General features: G+C 42.1%; 3 protein-coding genes across 3 annotated transcripts; all 3 read right to left on the minus strand.

Moving 5' to 3' along the window:
- Positions 1-232: 232 nt before the first annotated feature.
- On the minus strand, positions 233-2,089 carry hoxc9a (homeobox C9a). The gene is made up of 2 exons (XM_070968742.1): positions 1,546-2,089; positions 233-477 (listed from the first exon to the last, which is right to left on the minus strand). Exons 1-2 carry the CDS (start codon positions 2,087-2,089, stop codon positions 233-235), a joined length of 789 nt encoding a protein of 262 aa, XP_070824843.1.
- An 8,348-nt stretch (positions 2,090-10,437) lies between these two features.
- On the minus strand, positions 10,438-13,551 carry hoxc10a (homeobox C10a). The gene is made up of 2 exons (XM_070969149.1): positions 12,867-13,551; positions 10,438-10,712 (listed from the first exon to the last, which is right to left on the minus strand). The coding sequence occupies exons 1-2, from the start codon at positions 13,549-13,551 to the stop codon at positions 10,438-10,440; spliced, it is 960 nt and encodes a 319-aa protein (XP_070825250.1).
- Positions 13,552-22,171: 8,620 nt separating this feature from the next.
- Positions 22,172-24,645, minus strand: hoxc11a (homeobox C11a). The gene is made up of 2 exons (XM_070968941.1): positions 23,753-24,645; positions 22,172-22,404 (listed from the first exon to the last, which is right to left on the minus strand). The coding sequence occupies exons 1-2, from the start codon at positions 24,501-24,503 to the stop codon at positions 22,172-22,174; spliced, it is 984 nt and encodes a 327-aa protein (XP_070825042.1). The 5' UTR covers positions 24,504-24,645.
- Between the last annotated feature and the right edge of the window lie 1,544 nt (positions 24,646-26,189).

Genomic DNA, 26,189 nt, shown 5'->3' on the forward strand with positions numbered 1-26,189 from the left:
CCTCAGAAGTTTTTCTGTTTTGTTTTGTTCTCCTTTTAACGTTTGGCACATTAATGTGCACTGGGAAAATAACACAATCAGCATCAAACAGTCTCGAAGTTAAGGTTAATATAAAATCCAACAAAGTGATAAATATGAAGGGCAGGAGAGGGGGCTCGTCGTGTGTTTTGGTACATCTGTGCTGTCCATGTGACTAGTGGTTATTATGGTTGTTTTGTGACTGCAGTCCACATTATTGTTCATTGCTGTCGGTCTTTTCTTTGTTCATTTTCTTCATCTTCATTCGCCGGTTCTGAAACCAGATTTTGACCTGCCTCTCGGTCAGATTCAGGACTCTAGCGACCTCGAATCGGCGGTCTCTAGTAAGGTACATATTGAACAAAAACTCCTTTTCCAGTTCGAGAGTCTGGTACTTTGTGTAAGGGCATCGCTTCTTCCTTGTGGAGCGGGCATGTATCCAATTTGCCACCGGGTTATCTGCAGATAAAAGCCATAATAATAATAAGTAAGGAGACAGAACATAGATGCAACACTGTGAGACATTTTCAAAACTGAAACGATGACAAATGACTATCACACACGTGTTAAGCATTTAGAAAATGTGTCTCCGAATTTGCAGCATTTTTGTGGGCTCATCAGAATGTGCTACAATTAAAAACTATTTCACACACATCCAACATGTGGGGTGTTTACCATTAAAGCTAAGCTGACATTTTGAAGAAGGATTCTCAGCTTCTATCTATCCAACCCTTCACTGATTTGCTTCCTTGTCCCCTTAACTTGTGAGTAACACCGTCGTAAAATACTCAATGCGCTTATTCACTTTATTGGCCCATAAAATGGCCCGTGGTTCAAGCCTTTACAGGTCCGTGGTGAAAGTCCTCCACTATGTCCCTACATTCCTCAAGTTGGCTGGAAGAGTCATGTGAATTTGTTTTGGACCTAGAGAGGAGAGCAAATGTTCAGATGCAACTATATGCATATCATCTTCTCATTATTATGTGGGTGACTAATCCATGTTACCACTGGGGATCAAAAAGAGCCAAAACGTGGCTTTTCCTCACAGATGGACACACATTAAAAAAGAAAAAAGGGCTGAAAGTCGGCTTATAGGGTTGATGTGCCGTATGGAAAAGGCACGGGGTCAAAACATGCTCGTAAAAAATGGATGAGAAGGCATTTACTGATGAATATTGATTCAGATGTCGGTTTAGGTTGTTCACTCAAAAAGAGCACCTTGCATGTTTTTAACATTATGCAGCACCCTTCCAAATTCAACGTCCTCCTGTAGGTTTGAGTCCATGTTTACAACCCCGTCTGGTTTTATAGCCCCAATATTAGCCTAGTGGCGTTTGTCTTTTATAGTTCCTAAAGCTTTCCCCCTAGCAGAGGCGATTCGGAGCTGGGCCGAAAAGGGAGGATGAAACAGCTTATAATTTCACTTCATGCAGGAGGTTAAAATGCCTCTAAGCAAAAAACAGCTTTACACAATCCCAAACCAAAACTCCCACCCGGTTGTAAAAGACTGGAGGAGCTTGAACTTACTCGGATCGAGCTCCGGCTTCTCGTCTTTATGTTTCCCTGAAGCCAGGAGCTCCGACTCGGGAGAAGGGATATTCTGGTGCGTCTTGTCTCGCACGTCAGTGGATGAGCAGTACAGATAATCCGTGTAGGTCCGTCCGCTGGAGCTGAGACACTCGCTGGCTCTGTGCTCCTGAAAGGCGTCGGGCTTCAGCCCATAGTGCCTGCTGTTCCCCGGATAGCCATGGAAAGGCACGGCGCCTGATATCGGCTCCAACCATGACCGCATATACCTCGAGTCTGTGCCTAAGTGAGGTTGATGACTGTATGGATGGTAAACCACTGATGACTGGGAGTGTACGGGGGCCCAGGAGGTGGAGAAGACGGGTGGCTTGGGTGCGAAGCTGCAGGAAGGATAGTCAGCACACTCCGGTACTAAGGACGTCGGGCGAGGGCCGGCTGGGTGCGAACCGGGAGCCGAAAACCGAGTTGCTGCAAGGACATCCTCGTTTTCATGGTTGATCAAGGAGTCCACATAATAATTACTTATGGGACCCGTGGTCGACATGTCGAAGCTTCCCCGACTCTTTTACATGCATCCGATTATTATATGGAGTGTATGTGTACTTTTTTATCTAGCCATAGAACAATCAAGGCAGGTAATTATTTCTCAACGCTTCCCTGGCTGCTATTGGCTGCCTCGCTGACACGTGATTATATTTACCCCCACAAAAATTGTACAGTGGATCAATGCGCCACTTATCCTGGGATACCATTGCACATAAATCGGATTAAAGAATGTGCTCTTTTGCTCTCTTTCTCGGACGTATTAGAGGTAACTTCAACAAACATGTTTCTTTATAAGGCAAATACGCATTTACGGCGCCGTTAGCGGAGCCTTCCGTAGGCGCAGTGCAGACCTGCGCACATTACGTCTAAAACCGAGCAAGGCACTATTTGATGGCGTAATCAATCTCTGTCTGGCAAAATCTACCGTCGCCCCATGTTATTGCAATGGATAGTATTACAGCATTGAAGTGTTTATTGAATCGTTGACGCCTTTTATCTTTATAAAACCAGCAGCACATTTGATAAAGCGGTGGGTTTATAACTTCCTGTGGAATGCTGTTTATTTCTAAATAGAGAGAGAAGCCGCCACAGCAGCTGCATATTGACTAGACAGGCGAGAGAGGAGATGAAAATACGGGATGCAGGATATACCAACAATAAACTTTGCACTGTTTTAACGAGGGCGCAACAGACCAAACATTTCCTAAATGGGCTCTGCGGAGATAGGAGAGGAGGGGATTCAGGTTCTTGACAAGCGGCCCAATACAGCAGGCTATATTCGGCTAGTGACCGTTCATGATTTTATGCCCATCAATAAATTTTAACGAGGACCATTTGATTGTTCATAAACGTGTCGTTAATAAGACTGCATCCGAGTTCCTCGCTCAACATAAAACCGCCGCCACTGTATGCATGTGAAACAATTCCTATCAAACAGAGAGGCCGAGGACGAGGAAGAGGAGACTGCATGGCACAGGAGGTAAAAGGGTTCGTTAAAGGGCTAACTAGATGAAAGCTTTCATAACAGGGGTAATGTTACTGTTGTAGGTAAAGACAGAAGTTGACCGTTTTGCCCTGCAATATACTAGAGCAGCTTGTCAGCAAGTTGGCTGTGCAGCAACCCTGAACTCTCCTGCAGGGTTGCAGCGACGCAGAAAATAATACAGTATTAATATACGAAGAAGTAGGAGTAACAGAAGAAGACACCAGTGTCACGGGGAACACAAATTGGACTAATTGTGACATAAATACTGAATGTTTAATGCATATGTGCTGAGTGGATGAGCTAACTGGTGCACTAGTGTATCCTAAAAGCTGCACACGTTATATTTCTATTGTATTCTATGTCATGAGGTGTCTTTGATGCATGAGTGTAATTGGACTTTTTGAGACAGGGTGATGCTGACGAGTGTTATTGTCATGAGTTTTAATCTGATAATCTGATGTGTATGTTTCATCTATGCTTTTGGCGCGTGGCGTGTTTTAGGCTATTTATTTTGGGTGGTATGTATGGTAATGGTGCGTAACTGCTACTATGATGTTTGACATTGTATCTTTTTTTCTAATAGTGAGGACCATTGGTTTGATAAACAAAATAAAAAGCTGACTGGATTTAACTGAATTTATTGCAAACTTTAAGAAGAGGCAGTTCAATATAGATCCGTATATATAACAGTCGTTATATGCAAAAGGAAATTTCTAGTCGTGCAGCCAAACAAACCACACTAATGCCGAATTTAACTCAATCTGGGTGCACCGTTTTCCATAAATTACCAAATGCGACATGATAGTTGAACCAGAAAGACCAAAAAGACAAATTTCAAAATAAATCCTAATTTACAAGTGATGAACTGCAAAGCGTTCAGATTTGAAAAACAAATTTCACCTTTGTTATCGCCAAGGATCAAATGACATCACCGGTTAGCCTTGAATAAATTCAAGTTTGGTTGAAACAATTACAACTGGAAAAAAAAAAGATAAAATACTCAATATTTGGTCTTCAAGACGCAAAACTAAACGTGATCGGTGTACGCATTAGGACGTGCGTTGTTTGACCTGGCCGCTGAGTTCAGATTCAACCATGAAATTTAAAAGGCCAGACGCCAGACCTTAACCCGGATAACGCCAAATGGTATCATGGCGTGTGCTGATGAATGCGCAAGTCTGAGACAACGCAAATATTTACCCGCATGTTTGCAGAGATAAGGCTGTTTACTAAGTTGGACAGATCTTAAATCAGAACGTTTTAAAGTTGTGTGTTTTCTGTGGGTTGAAGGTCCAAGTCCGTTTATTCTACTGCGGCCATTAAAGCAGAATGAAACAGTGCCATGTGCTCATTTATTACCATAACATGTGGCCATACATTATATAGCGTGTATCTATGTCTAATGTAATCCAGTGAATAATCCGCTGTAGTGTTTTGGATGTGCGCGTGTACGCCTGTATTTATGTGTGTGTGTGTGTGTGTGTGTGTGTGTGTGTGTGTGTGTGTGTGTGTGTGTGTGTGTGTGTGTGTGTGTGTGTGAGAGAGAGAGAGAGAGAGAGAGAGAGAGAGTCCATTAATGAGAGGTAATGATTTTTGATGATTTTTTTATAATGTGTCTATTCCACGTCTGTGTTCATGTTTGTTGTGCTACAATAAAAGAAATGCTACATCATCCAAAATTTCTTTGTTGTCGTTGCTTATTTCTGTCTTTTACTCCCTGTCTTCCTTAACACAACTGCAGTTGCAGCTAGACCATTTAAGATTGTACTGCCGAGCAAATGCCTCACTGCTGCACGACTAAACCTCTTCGTGTTTCATGTTTTCACTTTGTCTTTGGCGTTTTACCTGCAGTCTGCTTGGAATCAAAACCAAAAAGAGGTGGTTTGTCAGGACATATATGATACAGTCTCACCAGTAAATGAAAATAAAGACTAGAAAATGACAGATAAAGCAACATTACATGCTTATAAGTTCAGAAAGTGACAGATGAGACTATACTTTTGGTTTGGCTTGCTTTAAGATGGACTCTTTATTCATCTCGAGTCAAATTTGCCCCGAGGGCTTTTCAGTCCACATAACACAAGACACCCTCTGCCCTTAGACTCCAAGAGTATAAAGAGCTTATTTTTTTGTTTTTGATGAAATACGAGATAGTGATAAATTGTTTATGCCCCCGTCTCAAATGCAAAGTCATTCATACGTTTAGAAAGACTTGATCGATCAATGATGAGCACGAGAATGCTTGAAACTGACGCCAGTGTTGTCTAAGTTTCTCAATTACACAACTGAGCTTTCCTTTTAGAAAAAAGGAGCAAATACGGATTCTATGTTTTTGCGGATTGACGCAAACAAATGATAGTAGAATATGGAGTGTATACAACCCATACGACGCTAACACAAAAACATTGCAGTGAGTCACGGTTCGTGCGTAATGGCGCCGCCGCAGTGCAGAGACGCTCCATATTGATTGGAAATTGTTGTCAAAAATAAATGTTTACGCACCCACGCCTTTATTCTAATACCTACAGATGACATTGGGTAAAGTGTCTGCCTCGCCTAAAAGCAGTTTTTAGAGAAGGAAGACCACTGAAGATTGCCGCTTCAATTAAGATCATGACTTTGTCCAAAAGGAAAAACGAAAATCTTCCATCCAGCAGCATAAACGTAAACAGCGGGAAAAGTAGATTATGACAGGCCGCAGATGTCTCTTTATTTGTATCCTTATAATCATAAACCTCGACAGGGTGATTACTAAAATGTGCATGTCAAAGTAAAGATGTGTCATCTTCACTGTCGGTTGTACTTGGCTTGTTTTTACTTCCATCAGCATTACCTGTTTGTGTCGTTGCTGGGTGAATGAATAACGAGCGAACAGCGTGTGTTGTAACATGACTTTCCATTATTAGACATGTACGTTCACATCTTTTTGGCTTCTGTGTAATGGCAGGATGAAGAATGCACATCATCATCTATTCTTTCCATAATGGAGATATCAAATGGAAATTTCTGAAAATTGTCACAACAAATAATGACAGTAAATTTTGTCCATGAACCTCCAGATCAAACAGAACTTCTCTCTGTCACACACACACACACACACACACACACACACACACACACACACACACACACACACACACACACACACACACACACACACACACACAATGCAAATTGGTGCTTCACATTATAGGCATCACTTTATCCATGCGTAAACTTTGCATATGGAAAAATCCAAAGTGGTTATCACACGTTATTCATAACGTCTCGTGTGCTGAACAGAAGGCATGTGATCAAATGAAAAGACCCAAAAAATTATCCGAATTACCCAAACTATTACAGTGTTCTCTATCCTGGATTACTGTTGGATACACACTCAGTGAATCCAAACACGCGTAATTAAAAAAAAAACAAAACAAACAAAAAAAAAAAACCTTTTAAGAAGGTTTCAAACGCATTTTTCTTTAAACACGTGAAAAAAAATCACTGTTTTCGGCATAACTTCTGAGACCTATCGCTGATCAATATAGGTGACCAGGCCTGCAGCAGTGATATACATTTTGCATTCTCGCCCTACAGAGCATCTTTTCTTGGTTAAAAATTTTTTTAAATTCATTTATTTAGGGGGGGTAAAGGTCATGATCTCTTGAATTAAAAAAAAAAGAAAAGAGACACTTTATGTGACTTTTTGTAGCTTAAATGGTTGATTGGCGGCTCTAAACCATGCAATGCGGGTATAAACTATTCCCAATTATTAGCTGACATTTAAAAAATAAAAAGCCAAAATTTGAATTTTACTACTTTTCTGAATTTTACCACGATGTCCAAAATATCAATCATTTTTTAAAAAAGCATCCAGTGAAGAAAAGTCACTCCCTAGTCTTCTGAATTTAATCGTTTACTAAAGTTATCTTAAAAAAAATAAAAAATAAATAAAAATCGTGAAGTTAAGTACCGCGTGCTCATTTTCCCGTATATCTCACAAGAAAAGCTAATGATATAGCCTGTGTCATTAAAAGCATAAAAAAATGAAACGAGAAGTCGTTAACATATTTGGTTCATGTCTGATCATGCCAGGGGCAGTAACACATCTTGAGCTGTCTAAAGGAAGTGGCTGTCTAAAGCCTTCAGTTCCTGTGCGCCACTACAAAGTGAAATAAATTGCTTTATGTGTATATGGTTTTAGGGGGAATCTGTGCAGCTCTTGGGGCTGTTTCCAGCTGTAAAGTCTTTGTCAGTGATGCATACCAAGGGAGACACTCATTCACCGAGCTGAATGAAAGTGACTTTGGATTCCAGACTGTCTCTTCCAGTTGCACTAGCGCCAAAGGGAGGGGGGGCTGAGAAAACAAGGGGAAATAGTGACCAGTATAAACACTGGGGTCTCCTGCAGGAAAGATGCTGACTGCCCCTGAAGAACAGACGGTTGTATAAATAAGTTATCGTGTTTCTTTTACATGAGCTCATCACTTTCCTGAAGACTCTTATTTTCCTTAATCACCTTTGGTTAATTTCACTTATGCTGAAAACGTGTATTTTTCACCACTAATGTTAGTAATTAAATGGATTAATGGTTTAGGTGAGACTTAAAATTAGGCCTTCACTTGGGTACTACATTAAATAAATGGGCGAAATTAGCCCATGAATGCCAGCAATTAGTCAACTAATTCAGGGCTAAAATAGAGCCACAATATAATTTGATAGTGAGGTTAAATCGAAAGACGATGGAAGCGTTTTTATCAGTAAACTCGGTCCAAGTCTGAAAAATGCGGGTCTGAATTGACAAAATTAGGACAATATAATAAATTTGTCCAAGATGTTGAAGTACCGTCAGCTCGTTAACTGGCGGGGAAAAATCAAAACAAAAACGTTTTTCGACTTGAAATTTAACAGCAAAACAAGATTAAGAGCAATTCAACTATTATGCGAACTTAAGCAGTTAAACCACTTTATGTACAAAAATAATGTTTGCAGGTATTTCAGTGAAAAAAGAGCATAATTTGCTAAATGTGACTTCCAATGGAATGATTGCTGTCAGCACCAGCGTGTGTGTTCTTATGTGTGATGGAGTTTACTGTCAAAGTAAGAATAATTTTACATCATTTAGTGTCGTGGGCGTTTAAATTTTGATTTACTTCTCACTGTGAAACTAGCAAAAATGCAAATTGGAAATTAGACTTGCACGGCATTTTGAATTCAAACATTTCAATCAGCCGTGCATTAGTATTTACAGGAATGAAGACGTTCTCAAATAAAATCATGGAAACGTCAATACGCATCCATTTCCTGTTATAGACTCTGATCCATTGGCCGGATACATTAATGAGTCGAATATGTGAGATCTGGCCATCTCTCCATCTGTCTATTCAGATCATCATAAAGCAGCTGACAGATGCAATACAACGAAGTCTGAAAACTTTACCCCGCGTTGTTTACAACCTATTCTCCTCCTGAGAGCCTCAGAAGGTTTTACAGCCCACCACAAAATAACAGCAAAGAAAGAAAACGTCTCTGTCCAAGGTATTGCAGCTCAGTTCATTTACAATGCCATTTGCGGGGACCTGGGTGACTATAGGGGGTAATTCAGCGGAAATTGTGCCCTTGATGAAGACGAACTGACGTAATCAAGGCAGTTTCTTGTTGCCGAGCCAGGAAGCCAACCCCAACAACATGAAACTACCTAAACCACGCTTCAGCTTCGCGCAAAAGGGGTTAAATCCATGGAAAGGACAATGCATGCAAAAGCCAAGTGAGGATTAGCACTATCCAGCACAAAGAAAAGGCGAGTACCAACACAATAAAATACACTATGGTCTACTGGGGCTGCAATCCAGCTACTTTCTCAACACTGCCTGTGCAACTTAGACAGCTGCGCATGTCTTGACTTGTTTACTCATAAAAAACCTTGTCAGTTTTAATTTGCTATTGTTCTAATTCCATAAAGTGTAACAGCACAGTCATTTATTCAGCTGATCCAAATAAGCAAGCAGCTTACATCTGTCGCAGTAAGTATCCAGAAACAAAATGCAAAAATATTCAGCAACCAACATTTTGATCCAAAACAGGAACCAGCAGCACGCGGATGAATATCAGCAGCATCATATAAACTATGGACGTGTGCAGGCGTGCACCATGCATGCCACGGGAGCTGTCAAGCGAGCTGCCCTGACAGATGTGGCATACTTTCCGAAACAGGAAATAAATATATTACGTAAAATCTGAGTCCTACCTTCACGTGCCTCCTGCAGACGCCTTCCCTGGTGCGCTTAGTTATCCACGTGTTTGCCATGATGGTTGTTGTTATTATTGTTCCTGGAGCCCGTCGCGGTCGCTTTCCCTTTTATGCACCATCTTTCTCATCTCCTGCTCCCATGAAGCTCCCATTATCCCGGGCGGAGGCGGCTGCTCCTTCCAGCCCAGCGCCTCGGCTGGATCCTGCACATTGCAGTCTCTGCTGTGTGGATTAGCCCTCCTCCACACACACACCTTTAAACGCATCTTTACTGCTGCAGCACATTATATTTGCAGATCATAAAATCCACCCCCAACGCTTTCCAGGGCGAACCTGACATTAGAATTTTATGACCTTGACTTACTGTGGTCACCTGGATAATATTTAAATCAACGTTATGGTCTCTCACTTCTATTAAAAGTGCCATAATCTCCTTCTCTCATCCGCAGTGTCTCTCTCCCTCCCTCTCATTTGCACCACTATACCAGAGGAAGGACAAAGTTGGTAATACCTTTCCGTTTCCCCTTCCTTTTATTGTTTTGGAATCGTTTGCCATGACATAACTTGATATCGTCTTGTGCATGCACATTACACTGCAAAAGACACCGATGAAGAAGCTGCACAAGTGGCAAAACATTCATTATAGCTCATCAAAGTGAAACTGCTTACATGCCACTAGTTATTTATGGACTGCTCGAAAGTGCCTCCTCCTCTCGCTTGGCTTATGTTAAAATTATCAGTGCAAGTTAAAAGCACCTGACTGTTCCAATGCTGCTGCAAGTGTTCACCTGGAACTGGAACTGGAGTCTGGCAGCGTTTTATCGTTCATATAGGAAGGCACGCCGTGTGTGTGTGTGTGTGTGTGTGTGTGTGTGTGTGTGTGTGTGTGTGTGTGTGTGTGTGTGTGTGTGTGTGTGTGTGTGTGTGTGTGTGTGTGTGTGTGTGTGTGTGTGAGCACGTAAAGAGAAAATTTATGAATGCTAATTGAATGCATTATAAGATGACACATGCATGGTCTGTCTGTGTCTGTCATGTATATGCATATGCATGAGTAAGTGTGTGAGTGTGCGTGTGTGAGTGTATGCGTGAGTGTGTGTGTAGTTTTTTTTTTTTTTTTTTAAGAAAATCTTCAGGAGTAGTTATAAACTGCACTCTGCTCCCTTTCTCGACTCTCCCTGTTTAGCTTCTTGAGCTTCATGCGTCTGTTTTGGAACCAGATCTTGACCTGTCTGTCGGTCAGGTTGATACTCCGGCTGATCTCCAGGCGGCGCTCCCGAGACAGATACATGTTGAACAAGAACTCCTTCTCCAGCTCCAGCGTCTGGTGCTTTGTGTAAGGACACCGCTTCTTCCTTCCACTTTTGGCTTTTAACCAGCTTCCCGTTGTCTTTTCCGCGCATGAATCTACCAGAGCAAGAGAAATACAACAATGAGAAACTGTGGCCAAATCCAGCCAGTAATCTTGTGCAGAGATCACACGCACCTTTACAACCTCCATCAATAATACATGGGATGCTACGTACACGCCCATATCTCAAACGCACTTTCAACACCGTTCATCTGTATCAAAATCAGTGGTTTGCAGCAGCTTTACCTGGGTGTGGACTCTCCGTGACTCTCGCTTGGGCAAATGAACATCCCACCTTTTTGCTACAACTCCTACGGCTTGCAAATTGCTTTTGTTCGTGATGTACAGCTATAATTAGATCAAATCAAACTAGGGTGTGTAAGCACTTCTTTTGTCTATGTTGGACCTTAGACTCCCATAAAATTTTATTACTTTTGCACACTGGAGCCAAATGAAAATTTTCGGAGGTTCATCCCAAAACAAAAGGAAGTCTCTGTAGCACAATAGAAGATTTAGAAAAAAAATAAACATACAACAAAATAAAGACAAAGAAACAAGGCATGTCGGTGATTGCACGGAATCACACCGCTGCGCATTAAGTTAATTCAGTGATTAGATTGCGGACTCCAGGGAATTACGCCTCTGTTACACACACACACACACACACACACACACACACACACACACACACACACACACACGCACGCACGCACGCACGCACGCACGCGCGCGCGCGCGCGCACACACACGGCACGACACGCAGGTTACAGTAATAATTATCCTAATGTGAACACTCAGTGTGTGGCCCACATTTAATCATTATCAAAACATTTAATTCAGTAATATGGGATTAACAGGAGACACACACACACACACACACACACACACACACACACACACACACACACACACACACACACACACACACACTTAAACACAGAGGGAGAGAGAGAGAGAAAACACACGCATAAACACATTAAAAAAAACGGTGCAATTGCCTCCTTCAATCAAATTAAAATAAGATGAAAGAAGCTTGTCGGTCGTCAGGTATGAAGCCGTTAGCTAAAACCATAAATAACACAACAAACTGAAGCTAATTATAAATAAGAGCTAAAGAAAATTAGCAGAGGGATGCGCAATTACATCACTTAGCTAGCTTCGATTTATTAGGGCCATACCACTATTAGCACTACTAATAATATTAATGATAATCATAAAAATAATAGCAATAATAATAATCCTAACAATAATAATAATAATAATAATAATGGTGTGTGTGTGTGTGTGTGTGTGTGTGTGTGTGTGTGTGTGTGTGTGTGTGTGTGTGTGTGTGTTTAAAATACTACCAGCCGATCGTTGCCGTTTAACAAAAATTCTGTTTAAACGGTTTATTTACTTTATATACATGTATGTAGTTTCGTCAAATGCAAAGAAAAGACAAATTCAATCCGTTTCGTTAAGTTGCCGCTGTTAGCATAAAGGAAATCCAGGGAAAATGTGCCCATAAGTTGACTCTGACTTTATATAAATATGTAGTAAGAATGGTTCTGAATTATCCAGAATTATCGTTGCATTTAGAAAAGCGCAAATGTTTTTATAATGAGTGATTCTTCTCTGATTTTTTTAAATAAGCCAGTGCACTGTGACAAAATGTTTTCAACTGTGCAGCAAAACCGTAGAATTTCATGTTGGCTCAATACCAGAATTTTGAGGCGTAAAATGGTGCTGTTAAAAATAGTTACGTCTCACAATGTAAATGACCCATGTAAGAGAGAGAGAGAGAGCGAAAGAGAAAGAGAGAGAATAACTGTGGATGTGGGTGTGTGTCCCTGCGTGTGTGTGAGCGTGTGTGTGCGCGCGAGCGTGTTTATTTCAATGATAACTGCCCATCTCACATTCTCACATTAATGGAAAGGTGTTAAATGCCACGGGCACCATAACCCCTGCTAGGCGAGGCAGCCCCTAAGACTGCTATCAAACACAAGACTGCACTGTTGGGCCGTGACGTAACACAACGTGCACACATAGCACTGACAGAATTAATGCACGTGTGGAATAATCCGGTCGCCTAAAACTTCCTGCAAATGATGTGTGCGTGTATGAGTGTGTTTCTATGTGTGAATGTGTGTGTGGGTCAGGGAGGAGGGGGGAGGGTGGTGGGGGGTATAGTAGTAATCTACCTTTTAATTCCCCGTCCGAGTTATCTGAACAGCTGTCACTCTTGGCCTTCTCTTCCCTCCTGCTCTGACTCTCATCTGTCTTTGAAAACTCTCTCGCTGTCTCCTGCGACGATTTGCTGCAACTTATTGTCGGTTCTGATGCTGACTCAACAGATGTCGCCAAGTGGGTCAGGGAGAAGGCGGAGGGGAACTGCTGGCCGTCCCGCTGCGGCCTCTCTCCGTTGTACACCTGGAAACTGCCGCTGGACGAGGCGGCGGTGTGCTCAGGACGGCAGCTATTGTCCCCGAGCCGGATGTAAGTGGCCGCCTCTGTTGTCTGTTTCCCCTTATTGCTGCCATCCTGATAGAGGCAACAAAACGCCTCCTCTTTGACGTTGCCCGCTGGAAATGAGCAGGGCTGTAAACACTGGGCAACAGGTTGCTCGTCCCTACTGGTTTTGGAGCCTGGGGTCCATGTGGCCAGCTGTGTTGACAGGTAGGGCGCATCCTGGAAGCCGCTGAGCGGCAGACCGCCCGGAGGAACCTCGTCTCTCTTGGAGAGTGAAGATGGTCCAACCTTCCCAATGTTTCTCATCACTGAATATCCGTACTCTGCAGCTGTGTGGATGTACATTCCGGGGCTGCTGGAATAACCCTCACCCCTGAAGGAAGATGATCCTCCCATTAAGGAATCCATCAGGAAGTTACCGGGCGCTATGTTATTCGGACATGACATTTTTGCATTTGGCAACACAGTAATCGTTTGGTGTGTTCCACTGCTCTGAACTACGGGATTTCTCCAGGAGAATAAGGACAGTAGGATGCTGACATCTTTTGGAAGGGGGTGCAAAAATATCAGTAACACAATTATGGATGCTGGGAGACATGTCATGTGATTTTCAGACCAATAGCGGCGTGGAAGTGGCCTTGATGCTCCAGACTGACGTGACGTCAGCGCGGTCAAGTTGGGAAATCTGGAGGCTTTTTGGTGGAGCAAGAGCGCCACCTAGCGACCATCCGCGGGTCAGGACAGCAGGCCCGCACCAGAGGGAACAAAGGACGGCTGCTGCAGCAGGATTTTTTGAAGGCATGGCATTTTGAGTATTTTAATTTTATTTGAGTTCTAAACTTCAGAAAATTAACTGAATCAGAGTGTGATTTAGTTTCTGTCCCGGCGCCAGAGCTGTGGAGACAAAGCCATGGAGGACTTTGTGGCTTTTGTGTCATTTCTTCTTGTTTGTTTTCCTCGATTTTGCTTTGTTGTTGCCACCGATTTAGCAAGGTAAGATGTCCGCAGGTGTGTTATTAAAAGAAAATCTGAACAGAAATGTGACTTCGTGTATGAATTTCTAGCGGAAAAATCAGACTGCAGAATAGGCTTTAACCCTTGACGTTGTGAAGTAGCCTGAAACGCTTTTGCATTTGACCTGCTAATTTTAAGATTTACAGCAAAACACACTCCATGCATTAATTACGAAAACCTTATACATCAGGCCTGGTCTTTTTATTTTGACTCACAGAATATTTATTTGCATTTGTCTTCTTATGACTTTTCTACTCCAAAAGAATTACACCGGAATTCGTTAAAAAGCGAATATATCAGATCTTATTAGGCTAGTTAGTTGAACTTTAACAACCCGTGAAGCCGCACTTGGCTGTTTAACTGGTTCTTTTCTTGAAATGTGCTACAAAATATTCACTAGACGGTGGAATTTGTACGCAAGTGGGTTGTAGGCCTATAAGGATATTCATTCTTGTGGCGTGAAAGGAAAAACCCATACAGAATTACGTCAAGCGTAAGTTTCTTCTTTCTGCTTCTTTCTGCTTTTCTGTTTTTTTACTTAACATCTTACAGCCTAATAAACAGTTCACTGCATACCTGAGCTATTGTTATACACAACCCTGTATTATTTCCAGGATGTTTCTTGTTGCTTCACATGTGGTTTCAATATGTTGTAAATCTGAAATTAACGGTCTTGCTGGTGTTTTTCTGTTTTCTGTTTTATTCTCGGACTAGACATGGGCCAGAAGAGCTGGTGTGTGAATCTAACTATGGCTCCCTCCCGTCAACATGAATGCGGGTTTTGCACGTATTTAGAATTATTTTGATTTTTCTAAAAAAAAAAACAAAAAAAAAACAAATAAAATAAAATAAAATAAAATAAAATAAAATAAAATAAAATAAAATAAAAGGTTGATACTTTTCAATCTGCCGGTTACCCCCAAAAATATTTAGATGTTGTCAACATTATCGTAAGAGTTGGTATTTTTCTGTTTCAAGTGAAAACTTATTTATTTATGAATAAAGTCAGCAGCAACGGCGTAAACAAATACTGTGCTGCAGCAAATCAGACACTGATATTAATAAGGTGGCTTACGAAACATGCATAGTTAACACAGCTAAATGAACACGTTATGTTCCAAATATCGGTAAACCAATTACATTTAAAACACGAGGACATTAACGTTTTCGTAATATCTCGCATTGGACAGAGACAAAATGTCCAAAGTGTTGCTTTCAATGAATCGTCCAGTGTGTCCACGTTCCTTTCTCATGAATTTCTGTTCACAGCCTTCAGTGAAGTTCGTTTTTAACCCACATGAAGAGGGTTACATTTGTTTTCTCGGTCCCCATGTTGTGTTCTTTGTTTTGTGCGTCATGAGCTGTGTTGTGTGAGGTTTGTGTTGTCTGTGCTGCAGTCGTGAGTCGTGAGGACACCCTGTCCAAACAAACCCGCACTTCTGTGAAAGAATACACACTGAGACAATGCTGCGGAGACTTTGGACACAGGACGTTATACAGGATGAGTCCTAAACTAATAAAGTGGAGCACCGTTGGATTTTTTTTTTTTGTACATTAAAAGCACAAAGTTTACACAATTAATCTCATTTTTCCCATATGTGTAATTTCTATAATCTCCCACTTTAAAAGTCGCAAATCCACCGAGGCTATATGCAACACACCAAACACGCATAACGTTTCAGGACTGCCACAAAACTGTCTCATCAGCGTTTTTGTGTTTAAATAACTGGATTGTCTTCAGCAGAAAACGAACTGGGAGTCTTATTAGATTCACCAGCGGATCCCCCAGCAAACATTTCAAAACTCACAGCAGATCACGCTGGCATGCGTTTAGCCGGTTGAAAATGTTGAAATCTTTCGCCACAACAATGCGGGTGCGTTTGTGTCCTCGAGTTGGGTTTGAGCGAGACGTGCACGCGCGCCTGTCTGTCTGTGTGTGTGTGCGTGTGTGTTCAGTTCAGACTCATTTTCAAAGGCAAGGGCACGATATATTATCGGTGCATGCCTTTGAATATATTTCCATATGCACAGTGGTGTTTGAAGGTGACACGGGGCCTCTGCTTGACCGTGATACACTGAATGGAAGTGAAATAAACATTCAAACTGACCGATAACCAGTGTCACTGTGGTCATTCTACATTTCCAACATTCCCCACGTTTACGAAAGAAATGTGACCAATCATAGCTACCGATCGCGGATGTTGGATGAAAAACGCCATGCCTCTTCATTTTTTGTGGCTTTTGCATTGATGGAGGATACACGGAGAGATATCGCGGTCTTGTGTGGTAGTGAAGAACATCCTGGGTTCACGAAAGACTCAGAAAACTCAGAATATAAACTGTGAACTGGCTGGCACCAGTAAGTTTAAAGTTTAATGTAGTTCCTGATAATTTGACATAAACAAGAATGACGTCTCCCCCCAAGAACAGGAAAATGCTGGAATAAAGGATTATTAAGGATATTATTTACACCTTCATTTCTTTAATCCACACACATTCTGCCTCGTGCAGGGACACATTAACAACCGCACCTAATCTACAGCCACTTCACAAACTCTTTCTCTCACACAGACACACACACACACACACACACACACACACACACACACACACACACACACACACACACACACACACACACACACACACACACACACACACACACACACACACACACACACACACACACACACACACACGAACTGCTTTATGACACATTCACACCTAGCCTGCAGGCTACCTCCAACTCAGAAAGAAAGTCATGCAGATAAAAACAAATTATATATGTTCAGCTTTGCAAGGAGCACTGAGTTCTATCTAAATAATGCTACAGTCTCACAAGGCATGTAGAGAACATTGTGATGCTACAGAGCAGGTATTATGATCTAATAGACAGTGCAGCTAAATATGTATTATGTTGCCAATGCCCTAAAATGATAGCAGGAACAGTACAGACTTGTTGGAATGTCACACACGTGTTGTTATTACAGACCTGACAGCGCCACAGACAGTAGTATTATGATGTTACACACCTAACAAAACAATGTGGGGAAATGTGTATTAGGTGAACAGATTCATTAACATGAGTTTGTTGTTTGGAGGTTTTGCCAGTATATAATGGATATCATCACAGGTCACTGATGTGAGCCTGCAACAACCGCACACATATTGTACACGCAGTATTCTGACAAAGGAGTGAGAGTAGGCTGGAACAGTCGCGGGAATAAAAACTATTTTGCTATTGCTATTCTATTTAGAGAATATGTAATGGAGTTTAATTCGACCATTAGCCCTACTTGTGGATGTAATGACTACTAAGAACAAAAACGCTATTGAAAACGCAAGAAAGCTTTCTCTGAACATGTGGTACTCTCTGCTGTCGTAACAAGCTGTCTCCTTCTCTCATGGAAACACGAACGCAGCATTGTTTTTTTTCCATTAAGCCATTCCTACAATATTCTGTGTGCAGATGCTTATAGCCAACGTTGCCATTTAACCAAACGCTCCGTTTGCAGTGAAAAGAGTTTTACGCGCAAACAAGTTTTTTCTCGTCCTAAAACGTGTGCGCGCTGTATTTTTTGTGCGCATTAAACCTTCAAGAATTTCCTCACATACTAACACTGCTCGCTAATGTGTAACCTACCATGGGCTACACACACACACACACACACACACACACACACGGAGTTTACTGGGACTGTATTTTACCATGGTCTTTACACTTGTCTAAACTACAGCCAGCACTTTCGCCACTAAATTGTCGTCCAATTGATTGCAAACCTCGAGGCTGTTATTATATTGCAAACAGGTATGGGTGTTGAATGCTGCGGGACAGAAGGCATGGTAGCCAGTTTCCTTATTGTACTAATCAGTAGCCACTGGGGCGACACAACTAATTTGCTCCTGGCAGCCACTTTGAAATATCTTTCCAGTTGGATGTGACGAGGTTCTGCTTTGAGTCCTCTTTCACTCTGTCCACTCAACGCACAACTGTAAATTACTGGTGTCGGAATCATATAAGTTCTTAATTAAAAAAAACACAGTGGAAACCGCCATCAAAGCAGAGCAGTATTACATTATTATCACTGACGATCACATCAAATGCACACCACACGCCATATCCAACTTCCAACTTGCTGTAAATTACAGTCAGGCAAACTTGGTGCAGCTAGAAATAAATAGCACCGTACAGATGTGCTGATGTAAATTCAAGCATTTTTTCTTCTTCTCAGAGTTATTTGGTTGCAGCAATAGCAGGAGCTCGTTTTACAGCGTCGAACTGTTTTACGGCCCTATAGAACAGGATAGGTGCTGAGATTTGAGTAGCACACTGTAGTATTAAACCATTCAATAGCCTATAACCCCTTGATTAGTATTTGCAAAGTGAAAAAAGTGGAAAAAAAAAATAGGAACGCTTACATTTACTTCACAATTAAAAACACAGTAACAATTAACAAATTAAAGCCGATGAACAGTTCAACCTTAAAATATCAGGAAATGTCATAAAAATAGTACTGAAAAATAATCTCTGCTGATGGTGATTTTTTTCCTATAGACTACATTTTGCATTATTTTTACTCTGTGATATATTTTTAGCAGTTAATCTAATTGAATTCTTTTATTTTAATTGCCAAGAAAACAAATGTATTGCGTTGTTATTCAGTCACGTTATTCAGTAAGTACCAGCGCGCTACAATTCCTTTTGTTGCCATACTATTTTAGTTTAGATTTATGGGAATAATCTTACAATTTTCAATATAAATATACACATTCTTCCCTGAACTTAAGAAGCAGATAATATTTGTTTATAGCCTCGATATATCCCCAAGTCTTATTGATAGTTCATCGCATCAGATCGAAAGACTGAAATTCTTTATAATAATTCCTCAAATTTTATGTAGCTGAATGAATTAATTTTCCTTTTACATTTTAATGGCACCAGGCTGTATCTTCTCCCTCCCGGTTCGTACATAAAACACACCGCCATTTTCCTTCACCACAACACCCAAGTGCACAATCCAGACAGAGACATGGCAGGAGCTGCCGTCCAGCGGGGTGGACTGTCCCTCTGTCACACATCAGAGGTCAATAATACTACTCTGATGTCACCGAGGCATCCATCTAAGGAAACGTTTTCAAGATACCGTCGAGGAAACAAAACAGTACAGAGGCCGGGAGGCTCCTGGCCCCCGTGTGGTTGACAGACAACACTTGCAGAAGCCTCTGCAGCGCTCTCTGTTAGTGACGTTGTGCGTTGGAGAAACCTACAAATTACCCACGTCACCGTCCCAGGGCCAAGGTTGGTGGGTGTGGCAAGAGAGGGGCTCCTATAGCCTTGATCTCCGCTAGTGTGCATCGCCTTTCTTTTGTCAGAACGGCCCCCTGCCCCTCCTGATATCGCACTGACTACGCAGATTGACCCTGATCTCAGTTCGTGTGCAGAAAATACCTGCCAGCTTTCCATTAATATATCTGCTCTACACAGTGTGTTTGACGTGGACACAGCCAAGGTTTCCCTCCGTCTTTTCTTGACATAAAAATATTTGAAAGCCTGACCAAAACCTCCACCTTCCCATCCCAACCTCAACCAAAACGACCTTAACTAGCCTTAACTAAACACTCAGAAGAAAGCGCGTAAACATGCAAACGTCTGCACTGTAAAATCTATTTGATCCGTGCACAGTAGCCTGAGCAGGATTCACATCCAAAGACAGAAATCAAAGCTTCCACTGACTCACACGCCCACGCACGCACAAACCGTCATGTTTGCACTTCACAGAACCACCCATTACGACAGGCACACTGCGACAGCCACACACCAACATGTTTTTTTTTACTTTAGAGAATACAAATATAGGCCTACAGTTTATACCAACATGGTTTAAAACGCCTCATGCGTGAAAACGTATACTTTTTACAAGGACAATAAAGTGTATTTACTGGGCGTGCTAAAGCTGGCAAAGTTACCTGCTGTAGTTTAATGCGAGGGGTCAAAGTTGGTCTCTGTACACATTCCATTTTCTGTTCCCACTCACTCTCATTGGCCCATTCCGCTGCCGCACACATTTCCGGGCTAAAGGGGCTCCTTGATTCCACTTTATTGCAGCGGGTTAAAGGTGAAGGCCTTGACATTATTGAAGTTCAAAGACTACATTTAATTATAAATTGTAGTTAATGCACACGTGCAATCATCATGCACATATGTTGGGTGCACGGGAACACATACGAAATACACATGCGCTCACATAAGGCGTACACACCACACACACACGCACACATTTCAGGGGGGGGGGGGGGGGGACATGCCAATAATGATTTCCTTTCCCCTAGGTATCTCTTGTTATAGCTCCTGACACATGGTCCAATTAGTCAACAATTATTTATTCATAACTGATGTGTTGAAATAGGCCGAGGTTTGGGGTCAGCTCAGACAAATAGACTATTATTTCAACTGCCTGGCAAAGCATTAGACTTTCACGAGGTTTTTCATCTACCAAATCGAACACGCAAATATATGAAAATTAAACTTACATGGCGTTAAATTCTCTACTCTGGAAAGACTGGATTTGCTGCGGTTTTCCAGTGTTCATGCGGTGGGCATGACGGCTGTGTGCAGAGGGGGTTGTGGTTTAGTTTGACGTTGCAGACCGAGTTCATGTCGAAACCTCTTGGTAAGTCCCCCCCCCCCCCCCCCCCCCCCCTTCGGACATCCAGGCTTGCTTGTTTACTATTTACTGCGGAAGTGAACGCCATTCCCCCCGAACAGACGGTGCAATTAAGAGAAAAAAATAGCCATTTAGTGCCTCTGTCTTTATGGCAGTGTCTAGACTATACAAGAGTGGCGATTCCATTTAGTGGGCACTAAAAGAGGTTATCATTGCACTCTCTTTCTCTTCATTTCTAAGATCTGGCCTCTATCTTGGTTTAACACGCTTGCTAAAATTCAAACATGATATTTCTAGAGTGATGCAACCTTAAAGTGGCCTAAAAATCCGACAAGTGTAGGCCCGCCGACACTATTCCTCAGTTTCACAACCGCCACCATATCTACCACAGCAAATGTGTGTATTGTCATGAAATGGCCATAAACGCAAGTTAAGGGTGTGCTAATGTTATGTATGTAGGCCAGCAGTTTCAGGTTATACACACATTTATGAGTAGTTCCTTTCCAAAAGGATCTGACTCACGACCAAGCAAACACTGTCCACGATGAAGGCAAAATCATATCAGTGATGGCAATTGTGATAATGGTAGCAGAAAAAGCACAAAAAGTCGTTGGGTTTTGCCTATACGTTTCTGTTTATTTCATAGGTATTATATTAATGATACACAGGCCAACAATCTGTTCCTCCTCTCTGGAATCCAAAGCACCAAGGTTTGAAGCAAATAATTTAACGAGTGTTGGCGTTAAAGCTGTTTAGGTTGTATGGGCAGTGTAGTGAAAAATAGCAGCAGGGGTAGGGAAAAGGAAATTCAACATACGCCTATTTACAGTCACGAATGCACATTGCATAGGCTACTCTGTACAGGGGGGGGATATGCTTTCACAGATTGGACGTCACAGTTCTCAATGGCGAAAAATGCAGCCTGGGGATTCGCTATAAGTCGTTCGTCGTCTGGTCAAGAAATAATTAGATGATATGCTATATACATAGACCAGAGGGAGGGGGGAGCTAAAAGTTGTCTGCGCAATAAGGGTTCAAATTGTTACATTTGATATTTTAACAACAAATATGTCTATATGAACAATAGAATAAACACAATGGAGAGTCGTGATAAATAGAGGGACATATTCAAGAACAGCATAGGTATAAATGATTATTCTAACCATGGAGGCCTTTCTGGGGACCAGCTAGAAATTCACCGCCGCTCGTAGGGCAATAAGAAAATGGCGACTTTATCCCATGCAGGCCTATTAACTCCCACTGTCCACTTTTAACATTGCACTGTTGGTGATATGGGCTCCTTTAGAAAATGGTAATGCCCACGGTTACAATTCAGTGAGATAAGAGTAGGCCTTAATGTCACTGACCAAGACTGTGACACTCTCTGCTCACAACAGGGGGTTTCCAGAGAAGTACTGGAGGCGATCTCTGCTCAGCTTCTTCTCTTTCATTCTTCTATTCTGAAACCAAATTTTAACCTGGCGATCGGTGAGGTTTAACATTCGGGAAAGCTGAAGCCTCTTCTCTTTGTTGATGTAAACGTTAAAGAAGAACTCCCGCTCCAGCTCTCGAATCTGAAACTTGGAATATGGACACCTCTTCTTCCTCGTGCGAGGAGTGCCTGAAGGGGAAAAAGGAATGATTAAAATAAAAAAAAATCAGTGTCACGGGAAACAATAATTAACAATAGATAATTAATAGAGGGGGCGAGAAAAATAAGCTTTAGAGCTGAGGTGACTATAGACTCGCAAGATGCTAAGAATTCCGTTTCAGTGGCATTAGTAATGATAAGATTTCAGTCAACATTCATCAAGCAAAGTAGCTGAGGCTATCAGATAAACCAGCCATAAAGAGTGTTAAATATCCGAATCGCTTGGAGGAAATAATATCAACTTACACTGTCTAAGTACGTGTTTATCTGTTATAAATACACAACAACAAAAGTATTTCAGCGCATTATGTGCGCCACATTCCTCTGGAGCTAAACTAACAATTTACACAATCTTTTGGCAGTGACTTGAAATGCATTGCCCATGTCTGCAGTGGCCGGTGCAGACTCTGTGGCCCTATAACATCTTATCAAACAGGTGACTGGGGAAATAGATTTTTTTTTATTATTGTTTTTGTGTGAGGGAGAGGGGCAAACAGCAGCCTCAGTTAGCTTGTGTCTGCAGCCTCACTGGGCTAGCGCAATGTACATGAGGCTATACACCAACAGGACCTGTGTGCTGCAATAAGAGCCATTTCAGCCCTTCAAATCAAGCGAAATGTCACTTCATGCAAGTCAGTCAAGTTAACAGTAACGTCAGTTGCATGCAAATCATTGGTGGAGAGGCGGAATGCAAAAGGAAATCTGAATGGATTTGGACTTCTTTTCAGCGGTTTAAGAGGAAATGGTACAATTTGCAGACCTATGCATTTTTCTCATACATGGACGAGGAAAAACCTCGATTCACTACCCCTGATGCATTTACTGTCCGTCTGAAAGAGGAGGAAACGGTTCTGATCTGTCATGAGGTAGACAGACAGATAGAAAGACAGATAAGAACGCATTTAACCGTAAAGTGTGTAATACTCTGTGCAGTCTTTTGCGGGCATACCCAGAGCAAAAAGAAAATTCACAAGACGCCAAAAGCAATGTTCTGCCCAATTGGTTTTTACTCTCGACAGCCCAACGAGAAAATCCCTTAAAATGCCCAACGCAAGTTCATGATCAAAGTTAACATTTGTCACAATAGCTCTCTCTTAAAAATTTCACAGACTCTCACCATAGAGGCGTCTGTGTATAACATCCCCGTTTTTTCAAAGCGCTTTCCCATCGTAAAAATTCTTCTCGTTGCAAGAAAGAGCTTTGTAGGGTTATAATAAAATCCTTTGAATGCTTATAAAACTCCACATAAAATCTGACCGACAAAACACCGGGCTAGTCCCCTTAACCTTCCCCCATTTTACAGCTTCGGTATACCTACTCGAGTGGCTGCTCTTGCTGGCGTTGCCGTCCTTGGTTGCTGCGGAGGAAGAAGTACATGAGCCTGAATTTGTATGTTCCTCCTCATCTTCTGGGTCTTTTTCCTGCTCCGGGGCTCCGGGTACAGACGCTGTGGGCTGCTGCCGTTGTTGTTGCTGCTGCTGTTGCTGCTGCTGCTGCTGCTGCTGGGAGTCGCTTTCCAGCTTTCCCCCGTCGCCCTTTTGTAAACAATTGTCTGACTGATTGTCCGTGCTGCTGCAGTATGCCGTCTCAAAAAAGCGGTCGAAACCTTGGGGGAGGACGTTGTTTTTCCCCACGCCGGAGTAAAAACCTGTGGAGGGGTGATTGGAGCCCGGATGGGTGTGATGGTGATGGTGGTGGCTGTACACACTCTCGTTCTTCATAAGCATTTCTGTCATGGTGGATGGTGGAAGACAGTCCCTATGCACCAGATCCTCTCCCGAGTAGCACGATGCATAATTGCTTCTGTGGTGCCATTTACTGGCAGGGTCCAAGCCGTATGAAACTTCCCGTACCGGCGGTACTTGAGAGAGATTTGTGGAATAAGGGTAGCTGATTTGCCGGGACGGGGCCTGTGGAAGAAACGAAGAGACGGCAGAAAACTCGGGGACGTAGTAGGTGCAGCTGGGGAGGTAGATGTTGGACGCGCAGCCCGTCCTGTCCCCAAACTCGGATGTCCGGTCTTTGCGCGTCTGGGAGCAGAAGTTGCCCAGATTCACCGAGTTAAACATCTTTCTCTCTCTCGTACTCCGTACTATAGATAGATGTTTTGGATACGAGCTGCAGCAGAAGGGAAAAATTTGGGAAGGCGAGATGACGCGCAATCCGTCTAAGTCGCCCCGCGGACACGTGATCGAAAGTAGATATTGTCATATATCAATTTGGAAGAGTTGGATGTGTAGGAGTGGTTGGCTTTAGGTAAGATCTCCGAGGTTCAAACGAATAATTTTCAAACACCACAGGCGCACTCAGAAAACCAGTAACAGATTCCTGTTTGCAGGCTTATGACAATTAGAGAGATATGTGCTGTGTGTGTTTATGTTTATGGGCTGCTGGTAGGCTAGCTAAAGAGCTACAGCTCCTTAACCAGGCATAGCACAAACTGCAGAGTACACTCAGTGACGTGCATTTCATAGTGTTATGGAGTTTTACAGGTAAGATTGCCATTATTATTGTTATTATCATAGCAATAATCATTATTATTACCAGTCTTACATGGAGATTACTATTCATATCACGAAAGCTATTGGACCACTGGTCATTTTAATATTTTAGTCAAACGATGAGGAATTATTATCACCGGCACTGTTACACACAGTAGAAAATCTGCATTAAGAAAGTACTGTACGCCTGTAATCGCTATGAATGTAGCCCTGAAAAGGTATAATCCCGCTAAAAAGCAATTCCATGAGCCCTGTAGTCGTTTCTCTATTTACTAAAACTTTAACAGATCACAGTGAGTGGCTCACGTTCTTCTATAAATCTCTGAGACTTCCCAGGGCATTTTTACACTGTGGTATGTGAACATGCAGGAGATCTTTTCCTAAGGGTTACACACTTTGTTTTGATCCCTTTTTTTATTATTCGTTCATAATGGCGACACCAGTCTGCTGCACACAGGCCTATTAAAGATAGGTGTAAGCGAGCCGGGGAAATACATTTAAAATTATGCAAGATATTAATCAAACAATCCATTTTATTATCATTTTTCTCTTTCACGAAATAAAATACCTAATTGCCACACCTAATTATGCTGTGAAAATGAAGTTGAACCAGCGGTTAGGCAACGCAGAATACACAGCATGCATGTTGACTGTGCAAACTACAGTAATCGACACTGTCTCATTATTCCCTTTGACTTTGGATCATGACAGAGTCCATGGAGGACAACTGCGCAATTCAAGACCCAAGTTCCTGGAGTTCCTGCAGCAGTGCTACCGGAAAAGCCCTGGGATCTTGCATCTCCCCCAGCAGGGAAATGTGCCCCGATGACATGAACACAAACAGAAAAAATGAATTACTCCCCTCATATTACTGGATTCAGCATTATTCCAGGCTGGAGTGGTTATTGACACCACCGCCCAGAATATCCTCCGCAATGTGTGAGCCTCTTCCTCTGAAAATACTCAAATTGATATGCTGGCATATCATGTCTCCTTGGACTCACTAGTCGATCAAATTAAATGTTTGGGTAGCATATTTTGTCTATAAGCTTCAAAGCAGAGCAACAATTAGTCTCCTTAGTCTCCCACTTATAGTGGGCCTATTGACCAAGCGCTACGAACGCATCCGACATCTCCCTCTAAAATTAAATAAGTCCCAGCTGATGTTCCAAGCTGCTGTGATCATTTTATTTACCACCATGTCGACATTTATCTGTGGGTGACTGTTAAAGAGAGAAGTATGTCCTCCGTACT

The sequence above is a fragment of the Chaetodon trifascialis genome, chromosome 8, assembly GCF_039877785.1.
Source record: "Chaetodon trifascialis isolate fChaTrf1 chromosome 8, fChaTrf1.hap1, whole genome shotgun sequence".
Taxonomy (NCBI): Eukaryota; Metazoa; Chordata; class Actinopteri; order Chaetodontiformes; family Chaetodontidae; genus Chaetodon; species Chaetodon trifascialis.

Excerpts from the sequence above, each read along its gene's own strand:
- hoxc10a (XM_070969149.1), bottom strand. The coding sequence starts at position 13,551 with ATGTCATGTCCGAATAACATAGCGCCCGGTAACTTCCTGATGGATTCC. Across the intron at positions 10,713-12,866 it reads GAAGGCCAAGAGTGACAGCT|ATTCATGCGCGGAAAAGACA; the intron begins GTTCAGATAACT and ends TTGCTCTGGTAG.
- hoxc11a (XM_070968941.1), bottom strand. The coding sequence starts at position 24,503 with ATGTTTAACTCGGTGAATCTGGGCAACTTCTGCTCCCAGACGCGCAAA. Across the intron at positions 22,405-23,752 it reads CAGCAAGAGCAGCCACTCGA|GCACTCCTCGCACGAGGAAG; the intron begins GTAGGTATACCG and ends TTTCCCCTTCAG.
- hoxc9a (XM_070968742.1), bottom strand. The coding sequence starts at position 2,089 with ATGTCGACCACGGGTCCCATAAGTAATTATTATGTGGACTCCTTGATC. Across the intron at positions 478-1,545 it reads GAAGCCGGAGCTCGATCCGA|ATAACCCGGTGGCAAATTGG; the intron begins GTAAGTTCAAGC and ends TTTTATCTGCAG.